The 22,638-nt window shown below is 37.6% G+C and overlaps 1 protein-coding gene across 1 annotated transcript; it reads right to left on the reverse strand.

The window, feature by feature from the left end:
* Positions 1-914: 914 nt before the first annotated feature.
* Positions 915-21,970, reverse strand: LOC142607746 (uncharacterized). Its single transcript, XM_075779355.1, has 6 exons — positions 21,749-21,970; positions 19,437-19,569; positions 19,231-19,334; positions 6,253-6,424; positions 6,006-6,146; positions 915-1,594 (listed from the first exon to the last, which is right to left on the reverse strand). Exons 1-6 carry the CDS (start codon positions 21,796-21,798, stop codon positions 1,208-1,210), a joined length of 987 nt encoding a protein of 328 aa, XP_075635470.1. The 5' UTR covers positions 21,799-21,970; the 3' UTR covers positions 915-1,207.
* Positions 21,971-22,638: the final 668 nt, after the last annotated feature.

A 22,638-nucleotide genomic window follows, 5' to 3' on the forward strand; every position in this document is an offset into this window, starting at 1 on the left:
GGCCTAACTATCCAACCAAATGTTTGGTCTTTGATGGCTTACATAATGAAATAAATACATCTTCATTGATGTGAGAAGGTATATATTCCGTGCCCATTTCGTGAAGCATGTATATAAGATAATTACCACATTGATGGATCTAGAGCCGGTGTATAAGATAATTAATGCATTGATGGATCTAATTAATGCATTTCATAATGAAACAAGTTCTTGGACTGGCAGACATAATGCGGGAACTATAAGATGTCACATATTTCATATCTTTACTATTTTACCATGTAGTATAAGTTATAGGACGTGAAATGCTTCATATAAGACAGTTGAGTGTGTTTTTGATAAACTGAGTCATTTCATTTCAAACAGGAAACAGAAGACCAGTACATGAACAATCAAACCTGCACGCATCTGAGATGACAGTAGCAAACTAGGAATATTGAGCTTATTTCAACAAAAGGAACTCCTAACACTAACTGACAGTTTTGTGGAAGCATGAGCAGCAGAATTACTTGCTCTGTTAACCCAGGAGAAACTATAATTTGGAACTTACCAAGCTCTAGGACATTACTAATTATAGTTTGGATAGCCCAATCAGCTTTGGTGCCCCGTTGGGAACCAGAAAATCAAAGCAAGTTTTTGAGTTGCCTTCAATGAGAAGCAACAGCAAACTTGTCAATGCATGGCCAGCCAAGTACTCCAGACAACCGGATATAAGCCTTTTGAACCAAGCATTTGGAAACATTTAAATTATCCCAAAGCAAACCAATGAAATTCTGTAACTTCTACATCATTCTTTTATGTTGACTCCAAATACAGACACCATATGACAGGCAGAATTGGCCTTATAGCAAATATACAGAACTTGGGAAGCTAATGCATGTGCTTTCCCAATTCAATATGTAAAAAAGAAATAAAAATAAAATAAAATTCCATCAATATTATTTACTGTAAAAATATCAGAGCTGAATTTCTTATTCAGTAAGTCACAGCTGAGTTTCAATTTTTAGCCATCACAATTATACAAGGCAAACATATACATTAATACAGTGTGTAGTCCTCAACAAAAGATTGGGAAGTGCATTACCTTTAATTTACAGTTTCACTCTCTCTCTCTCTCTCTCTTTTACGCAGCCTCTTTGCTTCCATGGATTTTAGAAAGACTGCTGCTGTGAAATCACAAGAGTGCACACGAAGCCAATAAGGTTCAGCACTATGAAGACTTACCCTCTTCTACCTTCAATGATCCAAATTCAACATTCACCAGTGCGGCTGCTGCACAGGCAGCCGCAGATGCACGCTCAGCAGATGCAATGGCAGCTCGAGCTTTCTCCAAGATATCAGTTGATTGCGGTCTTGACTCCCTTTTGGCATCACTAATTGGTCCCACATCATAATTTTTTATGGATGGTTCAATTTCATTAGTACCCAAGAAAGTAGCATTGCTTGAAGCACTAGGAGCATGAAGGTGCTGAGATTCTTGTTTACTTTCCATATGCTTGATAGAATGTGTCCCATTAGAAGGAGAAGACATAAAAGAACCTTGTTTGTTGGGAGCTTGAGAAAGTGCTGCTCCAACACGTATTTGCTTTGATCCAGCCTACAGATAAACATCAGGAGGTCAAAACTAATTTAACCATAAACTAAATTACATCAAAAGTTTCAAAAGGCTACAAATAGATTACTAGTGGTCCATATAGAATGAATGTAAAAATACTTAAAGTAGTCTATCACTTAATTTTGTTGAACTAAGCACTACTCTCCCAAGTTTTTCAGCTTATGAAATGGTGAATTTAATTAAGTAACCATTTTTCGAACACTCCTCTTCACATGTGGGCCTAGACTCCCTTTAATAAGTGGAGTCAACAAATGAAATTTTGAACTTTTAAATGAGAGGTAGAGTGTAGGCAGGGTTTGAACTTAGGACCACCTGATCTGATATCATATTAAACTACCACTAATCTCAAAAGCATAAGCTTTAGAGGAAATGGTGAATTTAGTCACTTAGCCATTATTATAACAAATTCAATACCCTCAAGCAATTCACATGTAAGTCATTAAATCCACGTTGAGCAATGAAACAGGAGTTACTGCTTCACATGCTAAATGACAACAAAGTTCACAATTTGTGCGCCCACTCAAGCAAAGAGATAGAAAGAGAGAAATAATTTTTCAATGACTTAGACAATAACAAAAACTATTTCATCTTAAAGTAATCGATGAGGTTTATGGTGGAATTTATTATTTATTCGTCGCATCGTAATTGGTAAGGGAGTTTTGTAGAGGGAGGTCCAAGCCTTGAAGGTAGTGGAATTGGTAGTGCAAGCTCAACTTCAAAGTTAATATGCTCCAGAATCCAGATTAAGCTTAGGGCCTTCATCTCAAAAACAATCTTGAACAGGCTCAAAGCACCCTAGCTCATATTGCTTGAAGATTTTAGATGCTAACAAACCTAGCAAGCCATGTAATAATTTGCTCAACCGTAGCTTAAATCATCAACTTCAAAGCTGGTAAGCTCTATATTAAGCTTAAAGCATTCATCTCAAAAACAACCTTGAACAGGCTCAAAGCACCCCAGCTCATATTGCTTGAAGATTTTAAATGCTAGCAAACCTAGCAAGACACGTAATGATTTGCTCAACTGTTGCTTAAATCATCAACTTCAAAGTTAATATGCTCCAAGTTAAGCTTAGGGCATTCATCTAAAAATCAATCTTGAACAGGCTCAAATCACCCTAGCTCATAGTGCTTGAAGATTTTAAATGCTAACAAACCTAGCAAGCCATGTAATAATTTGGTCAACTGTTGCTTAAATCATCAATGGCGTCTAAGATAAGATTGGGCTTGGCTCATATTTCAAGAATACCAATAAAAACTTCTTACCTAACCAAAGTGAGCAATGCTATTCACTCACAAAAAAAAAAAGAAAAAAAAAAAAAAAGAAGAAAAATTTTGGACATTTGCTGATATTTTCATCTTGGACCCCATTGACATTACTTTTTTACCTACTACTAACAATCTACCACATCAACAAGTGTCAAATTTTTTGTAAAATCTTTTGTGTCTATTGATTTTCTCAACTAAAATGAAGCCTAGTCTCTTGGTTTGTTAAGTCCTATTGCAAGAATCTCTCTAAGTGTCTGTTTGGTCAGGGAGGATGGAAAAGGAGGAGAGGAAAATAGGAGGGCAAATGGTTGTTTTGGTTGTTTGGTTGAGAGGCAAAAAGATAGATGATTTTGATGGGGCTCGGGTGTTTTCTCCCTAAGCCCACCAAAAATCAATTTCCCCAACTTGGAGAGAAAATGGGGGAGGAAAGCGGGTAGATGGGAAATGACTTGTCAACCCCTATTCCATCTTATCATGTACGTTTTATTTTTTATTTTTTATTTTTTTTTGGCTGGATGTTTTAGTAGTTGCGTTAGTTTGTAAGTTCATAATAATTTTTTTTAATAACTTCATATAGACTATTAAAAAATAGTTTTATATAATTGCGGTAATAGAGCGAATTTATACAAATTACATTTTCCATCATCTCAATTTCTTCTCAACCAAACAAAGGAGTTTTTCATATCTCCACTTTTTCATTCTCCCAACCAAACACACATGAGAGAAAACTAAATTTTTTCTATCCCCCTACTTTTCCTTCTCCAAGACTCCAACCAAACTAGGCCTAAAGATGTTCTATATTCATAACATGCATGCTAAAAACAAAAATCATTTTCCCTCACTAATATGGATAAAATAACTATTTACATATGCCGTGGCAAAAAGTTACAACCAATAGAAAGTCTAAATCCAAACGTGATTTTGGATAATGGAAAGTTTATTTAGAATGTCAGAGGGAAATTAACAAATCAAATCACCTGGTATCATCCTTGATGGTGATAATTTCATTGACAAAACCCAAAGTAATGAGGATTTAGACAAGGCAGCATGATGAAATGACTTTCCTGTAGCCAAGGTTTAAGGCTTTGTCGAGTTTAACTGAATAGACTATCTGAGCTAGACCTATGTTTTTTATGGTATCATCCCTAAGCTAGTGCCAGAATAGCTATAACCTTATGGAGCAGGAAAAATTGGCACTGGAAATGTCCAGAAAACACAGCACTTGGATATGTGGGAGAAAAAATCCTAATTAAATGAGAATCCATTCAGAATTGTTATATAGACATCAACTTGAAAATGCACCAAGTGTTGAGCATTATATTAGATACCAGGAAATTTCACTTCAGTGTACAGACTATGGATACAAGGTGAATAAAACCATGTCAAAATAAGTAGGAGATTTGGAGAAAGTATGATTAAAAGTCAGATTTACTTTTCTATATAGGACGTATTGCCTCTAGTTCCAGAAGCAAGTTCTTATGAACCCCAGCCAAGTCCAACCTGCTAGCATGACATACATGGGTGCATGTGAATTTGCGGATATGATCCAAATAGAGGAGCAAGACTTGCTTAGATAACTAGTTACAAAATACTTAGTTACATACTGGTTTTACAGGTTTGTCATTTGTAACTTTTTTCTCCACTTCCTCTCTAAAGTTCTCTTCTCCTTTTTTCCTTTATTTTTGGAGGTGACAACCTCAATTAAGTCAATATTCACTCATTATCATTCATTCTCCCATTCATTCCACTTCTATTCCATTAGAACTCAGTGGGTTCATTACAAGTGATGTCAGAGTTGATGCTCCAAGATGACCACATCCGCTGCACTTCATCAAAATTCCATGGAGTTACCAAAGTTCAAAGGTGGAGATCCTTTTTGGTGGCTTCTCAAGGTCTACGAATTCTTTGCTCTTGACAACACCCCATCACATCACAAATTGGGCGCAGTTCGTATGTAACCTACAAGATTGGTTTCGAACACCAATCCTTGACGCACCAATGGAGGCTCCCACTCAAGACTCAAGGATGCAACAACAAATCAAAAGTCGAAAATCCAAGACCCACCAAATTGTCAATGCTAACAACTCAAATTCCAGAAAGTCTTAATGCCATACTCAAGGAATCAACAATGATTCAAGAATCCAATGCACGGTTAGAAGTTATGGTAAGTGATGGAAGTCACTCAAGATCCCAAACAATGATAAGGAACAAATTTCTTCGGGATGACATCAAAGGAGGGCTAGTCTTCAATGAACCAGCCTTTATGGTACATGGGGGCGCTTATCATACAAAAGCGCATGATCATGGTGATCAAGATGTCACTAAGGTTTTGGCTATTTGGAACATTGCCTCTGATGAAGAAGCATGTGGAATAACCATCCACACTTGGCAAAAACAATACAACCTTAAGGACAAGGTTCTTTAAATGAGGGGTAATGTAATGAACCGAAACCCTGAGCCTAGTCTAACCTACTAACATGACACACGGATGCATGTGAATCCATGGATATGATCAAAGTAGAAGAGCAAGACTTGCCTAGATAATTAGTTACAAAATACTTAAAAAGTAACATATTGGTTTTACAAGTTAGCCAGGCAGCTTTTCTTGATAAGTATCATGAATAGGCACTACTATAAAACCTTCTAAATCACGTTAACTCTATTTATATGATCAACAATGCAAGTTTCTTTACTTCTCTCTAAAGTTCTCCTCTCATTTTTCCCTTTATTCTTGGAGGATGATGACCTCAAATTAAGTCAATTTTCACACATTAACATTCATTTGTCCCATTCATTTCCCTTAGAACTCTGTGGGTTCATTACACAGTTTTCTTAAAATTCAAAGCCATTTCCTGTTAACTCTCTAGAGGCAGGAAACACAGGAGCTGAATCCACTATTTTGAAAGATCGTTTCCACTTTTCAGAAATCATGTAGTTAATTTGTTTTTCTTTTCTTTTTTTGGATAAATAAAATATATATAATCTGTTTTTGGTGTCTAAATGGTCATGTCTTGTGATGATGATAAAAGCATAATCTCAAGAGGGCATTGTCATGAACCAATAAATAATGTCCGAAGATTAAGTTATGCCTAACTGAATACTGAAGCACAAATTGGCAAAGGTACCAGCAAATCTTCATGTGTTTTACTGAATTCTGCTTCTGTGCTTGAAGAATCCCATGCCAGATTGTACTCTTGTGCAATGTCTTTCAATACCTTGAGCTTTACCTGTGCAGCTGGAGCAAGAACTGAAAGCTTTTCTATTATCTGCAAAAATAACATTAACAAAGAAAAAAAATAGAGTTACATCAATGTATTCAGGTTAAAAGCTGCTACTTCAGAAACCACACTTCAAAATGTAATAGCCATTAACTGTACGGTTGACACCAGAGTCAGGACGAAGTTCTGACGCAGCCATGACAAATTCCTTGCCATATTTTGCAGTAAACAAATTCTTGATCTGCAACAAATCTGGCAAATCTGAGCATCTGGGAGCTGCAAATATTATGCTCGCAATAGCTTCTCGCAATTCTGATGGACATTCCCTGTTATACATGAAAGGATGGTTATAAAATTGAGTCACGTAAATCGTATAAGAAAGACAGGTATTGGTTTCACAGGTTTCAATAAGCCTCCTAGTTAAAGCAAAGAAAATGCTCAATATACCGAGGTCCCTTAATTTTTCTTGAGATAGATGAAACAGCTCAGAACAAACTACCTTGGCATGTTAATGAGGAAATAGAACGTCTCAGCTGGAATTATGGAAATTAAAAGATGGTTTTACCAATCAGGAAAGGACTACAGAAACATTTTTATGCACCCATGGTTGGTTCCACCAGTGGACAGTGCTCAATTAGAATAGTGTCACAATACATTCTCTATGACATAATTGATACTCTAGGAAGCAGCAACTGATCAATATGAAAATATCAAGAGCCCTACTGAGGAACATTTAACAAGCATGTTCCACAAAAGTACAAAATTATAATGTAAATCTTTTTGGTTCCTGAATATATTATGAATTCATAAACTCACTCAAATATAAATCAGGCAATCATGTCTTCCTCACCACTTATAACATCAGCCACTTTCTTCTGGGCTCTGGTTTTCCTCTAGTCTTTGAAAGACTTCCAAATTGTATCAATTTAGTCCAAACTCTTGCAGCCGTTAACTTTTTTTTTTTGGATAGGTAATCAGAAATTTAATATTAAAGAGAATAAAAAAAAAGTACAAGATGTTCATGATGATGAACAAGAAGAAATAATAGAACAACCAGCACAACAAAAAGAGGATAGTCAGGAAACTAAGGTAAGAGAAGACATAAACTCAAAGAGAGAAGAACAATCAGTAAAACCCCAACAACGAGACCACTCCAATAGACTGCGTTGGCATAAAACCTTTAACTCATCCAACGTCTTCTCATTGTCCTCAAAAGATCGATGATTTCGTTCCAACCTCACAATCCACATTAAGCACCCTGGAACCAAATTCCAAATGTCCGAATTATGCTTCCCAAGCCACTGATGCCAACAAGATAACAAACCCACCACCGATCCTAGCATAACCCAATGAATACCAAAAGCCTGAAGCATAAAAGCCCATAGGGAATGAGAAACAGAACAATAAAGAAGAAGGTGGTCAACTGACTCCCCATCACAACAACACATACAACACCAATTAGCCAAAAGGCGACCCTTAAGCATTAGATTATCCAAAGTGAAGATCCGACCATGGACAGCTGTCCACAAAAAGAACGCCATGCGCTTAGGAATCTTTGGTTTCCAAACACTCTTCCAAGGAAACAAAGAATTCGAAGCACCCCGAATCGCATGGTAGTAAAATCGGGTCTCAAACTTACCATCACCTTTTAGCCGCTAGCAAAGAGTATCTCTCCTATCACCCCGAGGAATACGAGTTTGGATAAGCTGAAATAGAGAATAAGATGCAGCCAACTCCCAATCTTTAAAAACTCTATAAAACCTTAAATTCTACACTCTAACAGTACCCCCTTCTGGAGTCCACAAAACCTCATAGATGCAAGCATTCTTGACTACTGAACACACATAGAGCTTAGGATAGAGATCTTTTAGAATATTATCACCAATCCACCTATTATGCCAAAAGCGGATACGAGTGCTTTCACGCACTACAAAAGACAGATGCTTAGAAAAGCTCTCCCACCCTTTATTAATACTTCTCCAAAGGCCACACCCATGAGACCTCCTACAGACTTTAGTGCTCCACCCCCCTTGACCCTCACCATATTTTGTGGAGATAACTCTCCGCTAGAGATGGGTAACTTCATGACCAAATCTTCACAGTCATTTCCCTAATAAAGCTTGATTAAATGACACCACTTTTTATCCCCAACCCGCCCATCTCGACGGGTAAACACACCTTATCCCAAGCCACCAACGGATACTTGAAACTCCCCTCAGAAGACCCCCACAGAAAATTCCTCTGAATATTTTCCAATCTAGCGGCCACAGCTTTAGGCATAGTGAAAAGAGATAAAAAAGTACGTTGGGAGACTTGAGAGAGTACTCTTTAGTAACATGAGCCTACCACCCTTAGATAAATGGAGACGCTTTCACCCGGATAGTTTCTTCTCAATTTTCTCCAAAATGGGATTCCAAATTGCAACTGTCTTAAAAGAAGTTCCCAACAGCATCCCCAAATATTTCATAGGCAACCTGCCCACTCTACATTGAAGAATATTAGTCAATGCATCTAGATTATTCACCTCCCCAACGGGGACAATCTCACTTTTCCCGTCATTGACCTTCAACCCCGTAAAAGCCTAAAAACAAGACAACACCAACCTTATGGACAGCAACTGTTTCCTAGAGGCATTACAAAATAAGATAGCGTCATCAGCAAAAAACAAATGGGAAATACACACAACAACAGAGTTCACAGGTTCCACATGAAAACCCCAAATAAGATTACACTCCTCTGTCTTCTTGAAGAGTCTACTTAAAACCTCCATTATCAAGAGAAACAAAAGCGGGGACAGTGGATCCCCTTGTCTCAATCACGCGAGCTACCAAAAAAACCTTCAAGGGATCCATATACCAGGACTGAAAAACGGACAGACGTAACACAAGCCTTAATCCACCCCCTCCATTTCATCCCAAAACCCATCCAGCCCAACAAATAAAACAAGGCCTCCCAGTTCACATAGTCATAAGCTTTTTCAATATCAAGCTTGCATACCAGACTCGGTATTTTGCTCTTCAAACCTACTATCCAGGCATTCATTTGCAATAAGCACTGAATCCAGAATTTGTCTTCGCCAACAAACGAATTTTGAGTCTCAGAGATGAGATTATCCAAAACCACCCTCAACCTATTAGCCAACACCTTGGACAGCAGTTTGTACACACTACTCACCAAATTGATGGGGCGAAAATCCTTAATGTTGACGGCATTACACTTCTTAGGAATTAAAGTGAGAAACGAAGCATTCATAAACTGTTCAAACACAGAGTGCCAATGAAAGTAAGCAAAAAAATCCATGACATCCTTTTCCACCACACTCCAACAATTATGAAAAAAAGCCATGGTGAAACCATCAGGACCAAGGGCTTTATCACCCTCCATCTCCCATAATACCTGGATGACTTCCTCCATCTCCCTTAATACCTAGATGACTTCCTCTTTCGAGAACTCCTTCTCTAAAGATAACCGCTCATCCTCTTCAATACAAGCAAAATCTAGCCCATCCATAGTGGGACGCCCCACCTCAGTTTCCTTATGCAACCCTTGATAGAAAAGAACTAACTGAGTGTGTACATCAGACTCATCCTCATAAAGAACACCATCCACCTCAATCCTTTTAATTTGATTAGCATTTCTATGTGAGTTTGCTAATCTATGGAAGAACAGAGCATTATTATCGCCCTCCTTCACATACAAGGTCCGAGACTTTTGCCTCCAGGAAATCTCCTCAAGAGAGGCCAACTGTTCTATGTCTCCTTTGAGTTGAAGGCGACAAATATGATCCTCATTTGAAAAACCCACCAACTCCTCTCTCGCATCTAAACCCATCAGCTCAGTTAGCAAGTTCTTTCCAAAAGCCAAATCACCAAACTCCTTGTTCCACTTTTTTAAATTTGCTTTCAAGAGCCTTCAATTTTTGTGCCAAAATGAAGCTTGGAGAGCCCGCAAAACTATACCCATCCCACCATTGCTTAACTCTGTCAACAAAGCCCTCAACTTTCAACCACATATTTTCAAATTTAAAGGCACTTCGACCATGCCGAATAACACCAGCTTCCAACAAAAGCAAGTAGTGGTCCGAAAGAACATGAGGAAGCACCCGTTGGGATAAATTCACAAAGTGCTCCTCCCAATCAAGAGAAACCAAAGCCCTGTCAATCCTTGACATAGAAGGAAGACCAGTATCTCTAAACCAAGTGAAGGAGGCCCCCTCTAAAGGTAAATCAACTAAAGAATTATTCTCAATAAATCCGAGAATGCGAACATAGCAGGGCTAAAAGACTCATAGCCAAGCCTTTCGCTTGGGCACCTGATAATATTGAAATCACATACTAGACACCATGCCATGGGCCACCTGGCACGCATTTGTGATAACTCCTCCCATAATGTAGACCGTTGTCCATTGTCATTAGGGCCATACACACCTATACAAGCCCAAACAAAGTCATCCACCACTCCTCTCAATAATACACTAACAGGAAACTGTCCAACAATGACATCCAACTTCTCAAAGACCCTCTTATCCCAAATCAACAAGATCCCTCCCGAAGTCTGCATAGCATCCAAAATAGCCCAATCAATGAAAGGACTACCCCATAAACTCTGAACAAAAGCAACATCACTAGAAGATACTTTCGTTTCTTGAAAATATACAATACCACATTTCTACTCTTTTAGAAGATTCTTACAAACCACTCTCTTTCGGGGATTGTTAAGCCCCCTTACATTCCAAGAGTAGTCGTAGAGTCATTTAAAACTACCGACAACCCCTATAGCAGTCAAAGAAGCTCGCTCCTACTCCTAGCAAGGACCTCGTCGTAATTAACATAAGAAATAAGCCCCTTAAGCTCCCTGAGACCTTGTGTCCCTGAGTTTGCAGGTCACTTAGACACCCCATCATCATTCACCTTGAGACATTCCTGTTCCAAAATGTGAAAAAGAGCCAAACATTGAGCTTCATGTTTCACAATAGGGAAACCCACCATTTTACCCAAAAAAAAATAATTCATCAACCGTGACACCCAATTCGAAGGTGGCCCAGACTCTATCACCTGTGTTCCCTCTATAGAGTCTTGAACCAGCAAACCCTCACTGAGATCATTAGGTCCCCACCGAAACAAAGGTTCACAATCCCACACACAATTATCTCTCTCCACTACATAGAATCAATAAAATCTAGCAACCCCTCATCTGAGGAGGGTACAAGCGGAGAAGTCTACTCATATAGTGTCCTCAAAAACAAAAACTTCAACTTTGCAGAGCTATTTTCTAGGTCATCAAAGCAGCGAGCATTGCATTCCTCTAAATTTGCCACATGAGACACAAAGGAGCCACTCTCCATTTTATTCCAAAACTTCTACTGCCAAACCGCCCCCTCCAACAATCCAGCATCCCCAATACCAAAGCTGGCATTACCCAATAAACACCCAGCAAAGAGAAAAACATCAACCTTAATTCTCTAGCAATGGCACAATGAAGAAACAGAAGGTTAACATCCTCCCCGTGGCACTTACACATAAAACACCATTCAGTAATGAAAAGGCCCCTTCTCTATAAATTTTCTGCAGTCAAGATCCTTCCTAATGCCATACACCAGGTAAAGAAAGCAACTCTCAAAGGGGCCCAAGTTTTCCAAATACTTATCCAAGGAAAGGCTACAGCTCCTCCTCCCAAAATCTTATAGAAACTATGTACTTGAAAACCCTGTGTAGGGTAAGGGCTCCACACCAAAGTATAAAACTATCAATGGCTACAGCTGCTCCTCCCAAAATCTTATAGAAACTATGTACTGGAAAACCTTGTGTAGGGTAAGGGCTCCACACCAAAGTATAAAACTATCAATGCCTCCATTCCTAATGTTTGTACTGTAGAGTTATTCCAACAAAAAAGCAACGTCATTTTGCTTCCCAATCTTGTAATGATCCATGAAATAAAAGATTCCAATGCATCTGACCATTCCCAAACTCTAGATAATCAGCTATCATAGCATCACCGTTTAACACAATCTGGTATAAAGTAGGGTATCAATCCTTAAAAGAAGTATCACCCTGCCACAAATCATGCCAGAGTCTTACTTAACTCCATTGCCAACATCAAATCGAAAGAACTGTTTGAAACTATCCCAATCACTTCAAATATACCTCCACAGGCTAACCCCATACACAGATTGAATTTATAAAAAACAGCTTGGGTAGCACCACCTGCACAAACCATGGTGAGTGCCTAGCACCAAACTGTTAAGGGTAGCCATGTTTGACAATGCCCACAAATACAATACAATTTTTTGTAGGTTAGTGTTTAGTGTAAATGAGATTGTTCCAACTAATAAATGGGTCAATTTCATGTTGACTTGCTAAACCCATAATCAATACATCCGCTTCATTATTTGTGTCAAGACAAGTTGACCCATTTAACCCATAAAAGTAAATTTCATTTTTATCCAACAAAAATTTGAATTTTAAATATATAAATTGAGTATTTTTAAAATAATTTAATGGTTATATTGGCATGAAACGCTCAATTTAATTTTCTTAGATTATGCATTTATAAATTTGGATGGAACTATGTTGGGTAGAAATAAGAACTTTTGGATTGTATGCTATTAGTCATTTAATTGATGTTATTATGAAATTGAATTTGAATGGAATTATTTGTCTCTCAACCAATATTTTAAATAGGTTGAAATGAATCATGTTTGTGTCAGCCCAACAAGAACTGTTTATCAAGCGTGTTACACATCTCATGTCATGCCAACCCACTTAATAAATGGGTTATGTTAAGGCTGAGGGGTTTTGACATGATTATTAAATGGGTAATAGTTTGGCTGATGCAAGTAGTCAAATATACCTACCTTGACACGACACAAACATGACCCACTAACATAAATTGTCACCCCTACTAACAGTCACTGGTCACACAAAAGGGTCCTTCCCGGCTAGAAGGCTGCTAGCCAATGCGTTCATAACACTAGTCATTTCTAATTTGTAAATGATGCATAGAATTGCATATTTTTATGCAAGCAACTTGGCTATCTCTTTATGTAGCAAAAGTCACATGGATATCTTTGAGCTGCCTCAGCGGTTTTGGTAAAAGTCTTTTTTTTTTTTTTTTTATAAGTAATAAAAATATATTAAAAAGAAGAAGGGTGTCACCTGAGTATATAGGAAGTGAACATCAAGGACAAAACAAATCAAGTGCATAAAATACAAAAGTCCACGAAACCATGGACTGAAGAAAAAGAACGAAATCCTAACACTGTAACCCAATCCAGAAGAGTCTTAAAGAAGAAGAGTTTAAGATCTGAAACTGATTTCTCTAAATACTCAAAATGTCGGTTATTCCTCTCCTACTAAATGCACCACATCAAACAATGGGGCACAACCATCCAAATAGCAGAATTTCGATGCCTCCCAAACTTTCCTTGCCAACAAGCCAACAACTCCACCACTATTTTCGATATAACCCAGTGAACGCCAAACAAAGTAAACACCATAGACCACAAATCAAAAGTAATAGGGCAATGGATAAGGAGGTGTTCTACTGATTTCCCATTTCTTTTACACATAACACCAATCCAAAATCAAAATCTTCTGTTTTCTAAGATTATCAATAGTCAAAATATTCCCCAAAGCTATAGTCCAAACAAAACACGCAACTCTAGAAGGGACCTTAGACTTCCAAACAATCTTCCAAGGGAAAGACTGATCGAAACTTTTTGTCAGTACCCGGTAATAAGAACGAACAGCAAAACCTCTTCCCATAGCAGGTTTCCAACACATCTTATCGTCCCCAACTCCTCTTAAAGAAGCTCCATAAATTCTAGACATTAAACTGTAAAAGGATTTCAATTCCCAATCTTCACGATGTCTTCTAAAATTTAGATCCTAGAAAAGAACACCATTTGAGAACTTCATCAAATTAGCCACATAGGCATCCTATTTCAACTTAAAGAAAAAAGTCTCGGGTAGTGCACACACAAAGAAGTGTCCCCACACCAAATGTCCTGCCAAATTCTAACAGTAAACCCAACCCCAACCTCAAATTGGATGTAACGAACCAAAGATGGCCAACCATGACTAATAGACTTCCACAAACTCACTCCATAAGGGCCAGTAACGGGAAGAGAGCACCAACCTCCCCCTTCACAATCATACTTTGCCCCTATCACTCTCCTCCACAAGGCCTGCCGCTCATTCTCATATCTCCATAACCATTTTCCAAACAAAGCTTTCTTAAAACTTCTCAAACTTCCTATCTCTCAATCCAAAAAAAAAAAAAAAAAATCTCAAACTTCTAATAGCTAAACCTCCAGAATGAAGAGCACAAATCGTAGCCCATTTCGCTGGGTGAGTATTTTTAAGATCCCCCATACCACTCCAAAGAAAATTTCATTGAAGTTGCTCAACATGGTTTGCAACCCCCACCAGGATAGGAAAAAGAGTGAGAAAATAAATTGGAAGATTGGACAAAGTACTCTTAACAAGAGTAAATTTACCTCCTTTTGAGAGAAACAATCATTTCCAACTTGCTAACCTCCTTTCCATCTTCTCAATAATTGGATTCCAAATAGAACTATCTTTGACATTAGCACCCAACAAAAGACCTAAATATTTTATTAGGAAGGAGCCTTGCTTGCACCCTAGCACATCCACTATATCTTCTATATTTGGAACCACACCCACAAGGACCAATTCAGACTTACCCATATTAATTTTCAGCCCAGAACTACTTCAAACCAAAACAGCACCAATAGGAGAAACAGAATATGACCAAGATCAGCATCACATAAGACCAAGGTATCATCAGCAAAGAGAAGATGGGTAAACTACAAAGAGTTACCCGTGGGACCCACCCTAATACCATACATGAGCCCATCCCTCATTGCCTTATCCAACATTTTACTAAAAGCATTCATAACAATGACAAACAATAAAAGGGATAATGGATCACCTTGTCTTATACCTCTAAAGCTTTCAAAGAAACCACATGGAGTTCCATTAATGAGGATGGAGAATTTAACAACAGAGATGCAAAAGAAAACTCATCTTCTCCATTTTTCATGAAAACCACAATGATCCAACATTTTTTTTTTTTTTTATAAGTAAATAATATATTAATAAAGTGATCCAACATATAAACGAGGAAGTCCCAATTCACATGATCATATGCCTTCTCTACGTCCAACTTACACAACACCCCAGGAACTCTTGATTTCAGCCTACTATTCAAGCATTCATTGGCAATAAGAACAGAATCTAAAATTTATCTTTTTTTGACAAAAGCATTTTGAGATTCATAAACAACATCCCCAAGCACCATTTTCAACCTGTTAGCAAAAACTTTAGCAATAATTTTGAACACCCCCCAATTAAACTAATAGGCCGAAAATCCCTTACATCCACTACATCAAATTTTTTAGGAATTAGCATTCAAACTTTACTCAAACTAAGCATTATCAAAAAAATATTGAAAAACCTCCAAAAAGATCAGTTTTGATAATGGCTCAACAAGTTTGAAAAAAACACCATAGGGAATCCATGCCATAGGGAATCCATCAAGTCCAGGAGCTTTATCACCATCAAAATCCATGACAACCCAAAAAATCTCAGCTTCCTCAAAAGGTTTTTCCAACGACCCAGCCTTATCCTCAGAAATCTGTATTGCTGTCCCCCTCTCTTAACCATAGCACCCTCGATTTTTGTCTCCAGTTAATCTCCTCCAATAAAGCAATCCTCTCAATCTCCTCCAATAAAGCAATCCTCTCAATCTCCAAGCGAATTCTCTCTTTATCACACTTCTCATCAACAGAAAAAGACACCCTTTCCTCTTTAGAATCCGGAGCATTCAAATCATTCCATAGTTTAATTCTCTTAATGGTTACATTTCCAAAATCGGTTTCATTCCACTTTTTTAAGTCCCCCTTTACAGCTTTCAATTTCATGGCTAACCTGTAACTTGGAGTTCCATAAAAATGATAAGAGTCCCACCAAATTTTCACCTTCTCCACAAAATCATACACTTGAAGCCACATGTTCTCAAAACAAAAAGACCTACATCCCTTACAAATATCCCCGCCCTCCAAAGAAATGGGGAAGTGGTACAATAGAACTCTAACCAACATTTTTTAATGAATGTTTGGATAATGTTCCTCCCATTCTGAAGAAAAGAGGAAGCAATCTATCCTGGAGACAGACAGAGAGTTTGACCAAGTGTAACTACCACCCTATAAAGGGATATCCATTAAACCATTAATAGAGATGAAATCAGAAAAATTATACATACCCTGAGTGAAGTTCTCCGCTCCCAAACGTTCGGAAGGAAAATGAATTGCATTGAAATCACCACCCACACACCATGGCAAATTCCACCACCTATAAAGATGTGCCAACTCCTCCCACATCAACCTCTTCTCCCTATCCACATTAGGACCATACACATTAGTGAATGCCCATTCAAAATTGTCTCCCACATTCCTAAATCTACAAGACACCGAAAAATCACCCACAGCTTCTTCCAACTTCTCCACCACCCTCCTATCCCACCTAATGCGCCTATATCCAATCAACATGTTGACAACCCCAAAGACTTTTAATAAATCCCCTAGTGATAACTCCATCTTAGTCTCCTGCAAGCAAATGACATCAGCCCTCCAAATTCTAATAAGGTTCTTAATTTGGAGTCTTTTATCCTTCTCATTTAGCCCCCTCACATTCCAAGAGATTATCTTCAAATTCATTAGGACACAATCACAGCCCTTTCCCTATTGGAACCTCTTGCTTTACCAAATGCAAAATCATAATTAATAGAGCTCACCAAGCTCCTCAACTCCTTTAAACCCTTACCTCCACCCTCTGTTTTTTTTCTCAAAGCATTCTCTACAACCCTTTTTCTAATTTTCTCCACAACAGCCAAGAGGAAATTAGATGCAAGTACTTCCAAACCTTTAACCAGAGTCTCCAAAAAAGAGCCAAAATCCTGAAACTTGCTCTGAAACCATGGTGACATACTAGAATGATTTTTAGACTGACCATCTTCCAAAAAGGCAAATAGGTTATCGACTTCTTAGGTCTCAACAGACTTCGATATAGCTGACGGAGTCACATTTAAGGCTTCTGAAATATCTGAACCTTGTCGATTAAATTCAACCATCTCGCCACCTTCTTCAGACCAACTCTCAAAATCTACATCCCCCACCACCAACCTATCCCACTTGGATTGTACCTCTAAAGGCCTCGAAGAATTTCCTAAAAAATCCATGGCATTAAGCTCAACCAAAACAGAGCCCCTGAAAAAGCCTGAAGGCTATCTCTCGATCTCCGTTGGCACCACCACTCTTCTCCCATCACCGAGTTCTAAAAGTAAAACCCACTTGTCCGAAAAGCCCCTCAATTTATTCAAGTCCACAGCATTATCAAATAAAAGTTGTTTGATCTGTTGTTGTACCAGTGCACTATCGACATCAGAATTAGACTCTGAAACCACCATATTGGTGCAAGTGGGAGCCGATATTTGTGGACTGGAGACTAAATCAGCATGTGAATTCTCAAGTTTCTCGTAGTTTCGCACCTCGTTGACCAAAACTGATTCTAAAAGACGGGTGGGAGCTGGATTTAGAACTTGTGGTTCCAGAAATTCAAAACTAACCTTTTTGTTTTGGATTGCAGACTCAGATTTGCCAGTATTGGAGCATGCAACATCATCATCAAAGGAGGAAATCACCATCACGTTCACCGGCACCACCTCGGCAGGGATATGAGACTTGGGGTCAGCATGGGAAAGAGACGAAACACTCGGCACATTTGGGAGCACTACTGAAGGACTTGTCACGTGATTGTGGTGTAAAGAAGAGGCTGGCTGCTGGGCTTTGGGCTTTTGAATAGACCCAATATGGCCCAAAAAGCTGCTACGAGGCTTCCAAACAGGTTTTAATAAGGGCCTTTTCTCTCTAGTAGGAGCTGGCTGGCTGGCCACTAAGCTTTAAGCCCACTTCCTTGACCTCTGAAAAAACAACACCGCACTTCCCCTCAGATCCACGTTCTACAGGAAAAATATATCCAAGGTAAACTTCCCTTTAATACCATTAGTAACAATTCCATTTATCACTGACGTAACTTCCACCCCAAACCCAGCTGTTTCTTTTCCAGGAAGATCATCGCTGAAATCACATTGATTTCGACTAGAATTTGGGATTTTCAAATTTTGAAATTCCGAAATTTTCTCCTTCCCTTTATTCACAAAACCATAGTTTCTCTGTTGCCCCTCCGGCACCACCACAGCAGGATGCTTGTGTTCACCATTTCTGATTCCGACAATTCCATAGTTTTTCTGCTTCCCCTCCTGTACCACCACAGCAGGATGCTTGGGTTCACCGTTTCTTATCCCGGAATGTCCCTGTCGGAGAAGAGAATCTTCTAATGTCTTCCTTAGGTGAAGACAATCCGCACCATCCTCTCCCCAATTTTCCTTCCAGTATCACTATGGACCCTCTACGTCGTCCATGAATGAGTTCAAAAATAAGCAAAAAATTTCCATAAGCATTGGACCCCAACTAAATAATAAAAATCTTATTTCCTTCCCTAAACGATCTGGAAAACTGCACAGGTGATTGTTTAGACGCCAACTCTTCCATGTTAAACAACAGCCTCTTGGCACTCTCCTTTCCCAAAGTGACAAAGAGTGAAGAATCTCGGCCTTTTTCAAGAATACGTTATAGATAAAAAAGTACCTCCTTCTTCGACAGAAAATTCAAAAGTTTTGCAAATCTTCAACGAAGATGTACCCTAGCTTAACAGGTCAGAGGTTGAACAGCCAGGAGACAGGCATGTGCATAATTACACAGAACAAAAAATATAGCTCATGTATTACTTTATTATATGAAAATCCAAGCTTGTAAAGAAATTTAACTGACTAACTAATCACAAATATACATATGGAAGTCTAAATGCACCAAATGTAAAAGTGATTTGCTAGTCAGTTAAATTCTTTACAAGCATGGATTTGCAACTGTCCTGTGGAAGAGTATCATATAATATAGTGCTGTAGTACTCTTACAATTTTAATTTACAAGGAAGCCAAACCATTTTAAAATTTCATCTTGAATGAAAAATTTGCTTGTGATTAATGGCTTTACCTCTGGCTTTCAATAATAGGAACACGTGCAAGGACAAATTCACAGAAAAGCTCTAATATCTCATATGCAGCCCACATGTTCTGTTCCCTTATAACATGCTCCACCTAACCAAATTAATAATTGTGCTCAAATTAATTTAAATAGTCTGCTGAAAAACAGATTGCAATTAATCAGCATCTGGTGATCATATATATGTGAAGGGGTACCCGAATTCGAGCTATGGCTTCCTGTCCAGCCTGCAAAAATTGGGCTATCTCCTTGCGCATATGTTTGAGCTGCATATCTCTCTTGTTTTGCAGCAGTTTGATGCGCGAAATTGCCAAGTTCAAGCTTGTTTTGCTACAAAAGTACCCTTACAACATTAGAGATTACAACTCATAAAATTTTATATAAAAAACAGAAAAAGGGGATAAAAATGCATTCGGTCAATATTTAGGAATGCCTAAAACATCAGATTCTTAGTTCTCTTCATATAAAAGAAGAAAATCTCTAAGTTAGATATTTGGGAATGCCTAAGTCTCAGGTAGGCTGAGTTATCAAGATTGAATACCTTAAATTGATAATATTACAGCAAGAATAAACTGCTGGACATAAATAGTAAAATAAAAATAAAAATAAAATAAAAAAAGTCATCTGCAGCAATGGCCAGATAGTATAAATTCTTGTGGAATTGTCCTGATAATGCATCAAGGACAATTCCACTGTAGCTTGAGATAGTATTTGTGTCCCAAGGAGTGTGAAATAGGCTTGAAGGGGATTGAGGAGTGGAATAAGGTGGCTTGTTTGAAACATATATGGAACCTATTTGCTCAAGCAGGTTGAATTTGGGTGGAATGTGTTCATATCAACATATTGAAGGGGAAGAGTGTGTCAAGGCTTCCCAAGACAGTACCTGCAGTTTGAGAAAACTATTAAGGTCAAGGAGCTTGGCTATGCAATATTTCAAAATTTGCTGCTGGAGATGGTTCCTATATCTTCCTTTGGCATGATTGGTAGCACCAGGCTGGGATCTTACATGAAAAATATGGCTATAAAGTCATTTATGATGCTGCAAGTATTATGGATATAAGTTGGCCAGCGTGATGCATGGTGGTGATTGCAGATGGAAATCTGCAAGAATAGATGTGCTTCTAGCCATTTAAAGTAGACTCTACTTGGTCGAGATTGGTTATAAGGATCAGCCTGTGGCTGTGCTCAAATTCAGGTATATTCAATTGTACTATGACTTGGCATTAAGTTAGATTGAAGATGCCAGCAATTCCATGGCAAAAACTGGTCTTGTTTCCTTTAACTGTACCAAAGTATGCTCTCATTGGATGACTTGTGCCTAAAAATAGGCTTTCTAACCAAGAGCCTTGTAGCTCAACTGGTTGACACCTCCTAATGTTTCCAAATGAGACATCTAGGATTCAAATCTGCCCTCTCCCAACTATCAAATTACCGACCAAAAAAAAAGAAGAAAGCTTTCTACTCGTGATAGGCTCCTTCGTGATAGGCTCCCAGCTTTCTACTCTTGAATGCTCGTTTACTAAAAGGATATGGGGAGAGATGATGGGATGTTTCCTTGTTAGAAATCTTGAGTTTTTTCGGGATGCTGTGATCAACTGGGGTTTGCATAATTTGAAGTGCAATTATCATAGTGCAGTGTTATGCACGCTGAGCTGGGAGGCGGTCATGTTCCATGTTTGGATCCAGCGAAAGGTCAGGATCCATGCTGGGAATGTCAAGACCAAGGAGTCCATTATTCAGGCCATAAATACAATCTAAAGGAGGCTTCAAAAACTCTATCTGTAACAGGGTCCTACACTCTAAATGGGGAATATCTTTCTCAGTTCTTAAATAATGATTTTTTAGACTTTCAGATTAATTTCCATTAGTTGAGTATTTTTGTTATAAGTGTTTTTCTGGGTTTATTTATTAACTGTTGCTGTTGATTTGCAGCTGGAGACTGCAAGATCGTACATATTCAGGTGCTCAAATAAAATTTAGCTGATTTATCGAAAAAGAGAGTACAAACTTCAACTGGGTATTTCTGGAAAATCTCACACTCAGAAGGAGCAATGAAATCGGTGCATTCACTACGAATCAAAACATTTTTCTAGAAACAGCTCACATTCCAGTAGCAACAAATTCCGATAATTCATAAAAAAAAGTGAGGGCAAAATTGTTCAAGTATTGCTTTTTTTTTTTTTTTTTTTTTTGCTAAGGAATTCAATTATTGCTAATTAAAACATTTATCTGAAACAAACCCATATTCCAGAATCCTTTAATGGGTATTGGGTATCTCATAGAAATGAGAATTACAACAAAAAACAACGCTCACTAGATATACAATTTGACATAAATTTAAGCCTAAGTGTACAGTACAAGTTGACCAACCAAAATTACAAAAGCTACAAGAAGATAAGCCATAAGGAGCAACTAAATATACATAAATTACAGAAGATAAACAAAAACAAAGATAAAAATTGACAAATGGATTGGGGTTTAGAGGTTAAGAAGAAAAATATTAACTGACCATTTTGTGCCAAAAACACCTCTGCTGAAGAGCTGGTTTAAGAGTGACATTGATGAATTGAAGGAAAGGATAAGCCTCTGCCAAAATATATGATTGAAAGAAGGATTTTTCTATTTATAATTGATCGTAGAGATTGTTAAAGTCTAAAAGAGTGCTTTTTTCTGGGTCTGTTTTTTTTTATAAGACGAACGCGAGATGATCAAAGTCTCGGGTTAAGTACTGTTTGCTTTGCGTTTGTTTGTTTTGTTCTTTTAAATCAAAAATTCTTCACATAAAAAAAAATAAAAAAAAAAAGGAAAATTGCATTTTTTTTGTCTAACATTTTGATTCTATTTCTATTTTGATTCCTACTTTTTAACTTTATTACATTTAGTTTAGTCCATAAAATCAAAAAGTGATTTCGTTTTAGTCTCTACCATCATCTTAGTAATAGAAATATCCTATTTGGCATGTACTATTAGCACAATAAATGCTAACATAATTATTAAAATAATAATAAAATTTCTTATTTGGGATTTAAATAATGTCACAGCATTTTAAATATTAAGAAAAGTCATATCATTAATTTTCTTTTCTTTAATTATTTTAAAATAAAATAAAATTTTAGTTATTATTTAATTATTTAGATAATAATTAAAATAAAATTTTTCTTTTCTTTTCTTTTCATTATTTATTCTTTTTATTATTTTGTTGGAAGATCATGTTTATGGGGGAAAATGGGCTTTTGCCCTTGCCCTTATTTTGTAAAAAATCTAGCACAATGTTCCTATTTTGAAACTATTAAATACTGTGTCCCTGTTTTGAAACTCAATTTTTAAAAAAATTGAGTTACAGGTAGAACTCAACATTAATAATGTCGAGTTCTATGCATATTTTTCCACTTAATTTTT

Source organism: Castanea sativa, chromosome 8 (assembly GCF_040712315.1).
Source record: "Castanea sativa cultivar Marrone di Chiusa Pesio chromosome 8, ASM4071231v1".
In the NCBI taxonomy this organism is placed as follows: Eukaryota; Viridiplantae; Streptophyta; class Magnoliopsida; order Fagales; family Fagaceae; genus Castanea; species Castanea sativa.

Excerpts from the sequence above, each read along its gene's own strand:
- LOC142607746 (XM_075779355.1), bottom strand. The coding sequence starts at position 21,798 with ATGTCACTCTTAAACCAGCTCTTCAGCAGAGGTGTTTTTGGCACAAAA. Across the intron at positions 19,570-21,748 it reads GGTGTTTTTGGCACAAAATG|CAAAACAAGCTTGAACTTGG; the intron begins GTCAGTTAATAT and ends GTACTTTTGTAG. Across the intron at positions 6,425-19,230 it reads CCTATTATTGAAAGCCAGAG|GGAATGTCCATCAGAATTGC; the intron begins GTAAAGCCATTA and ends CATGTATAACAG.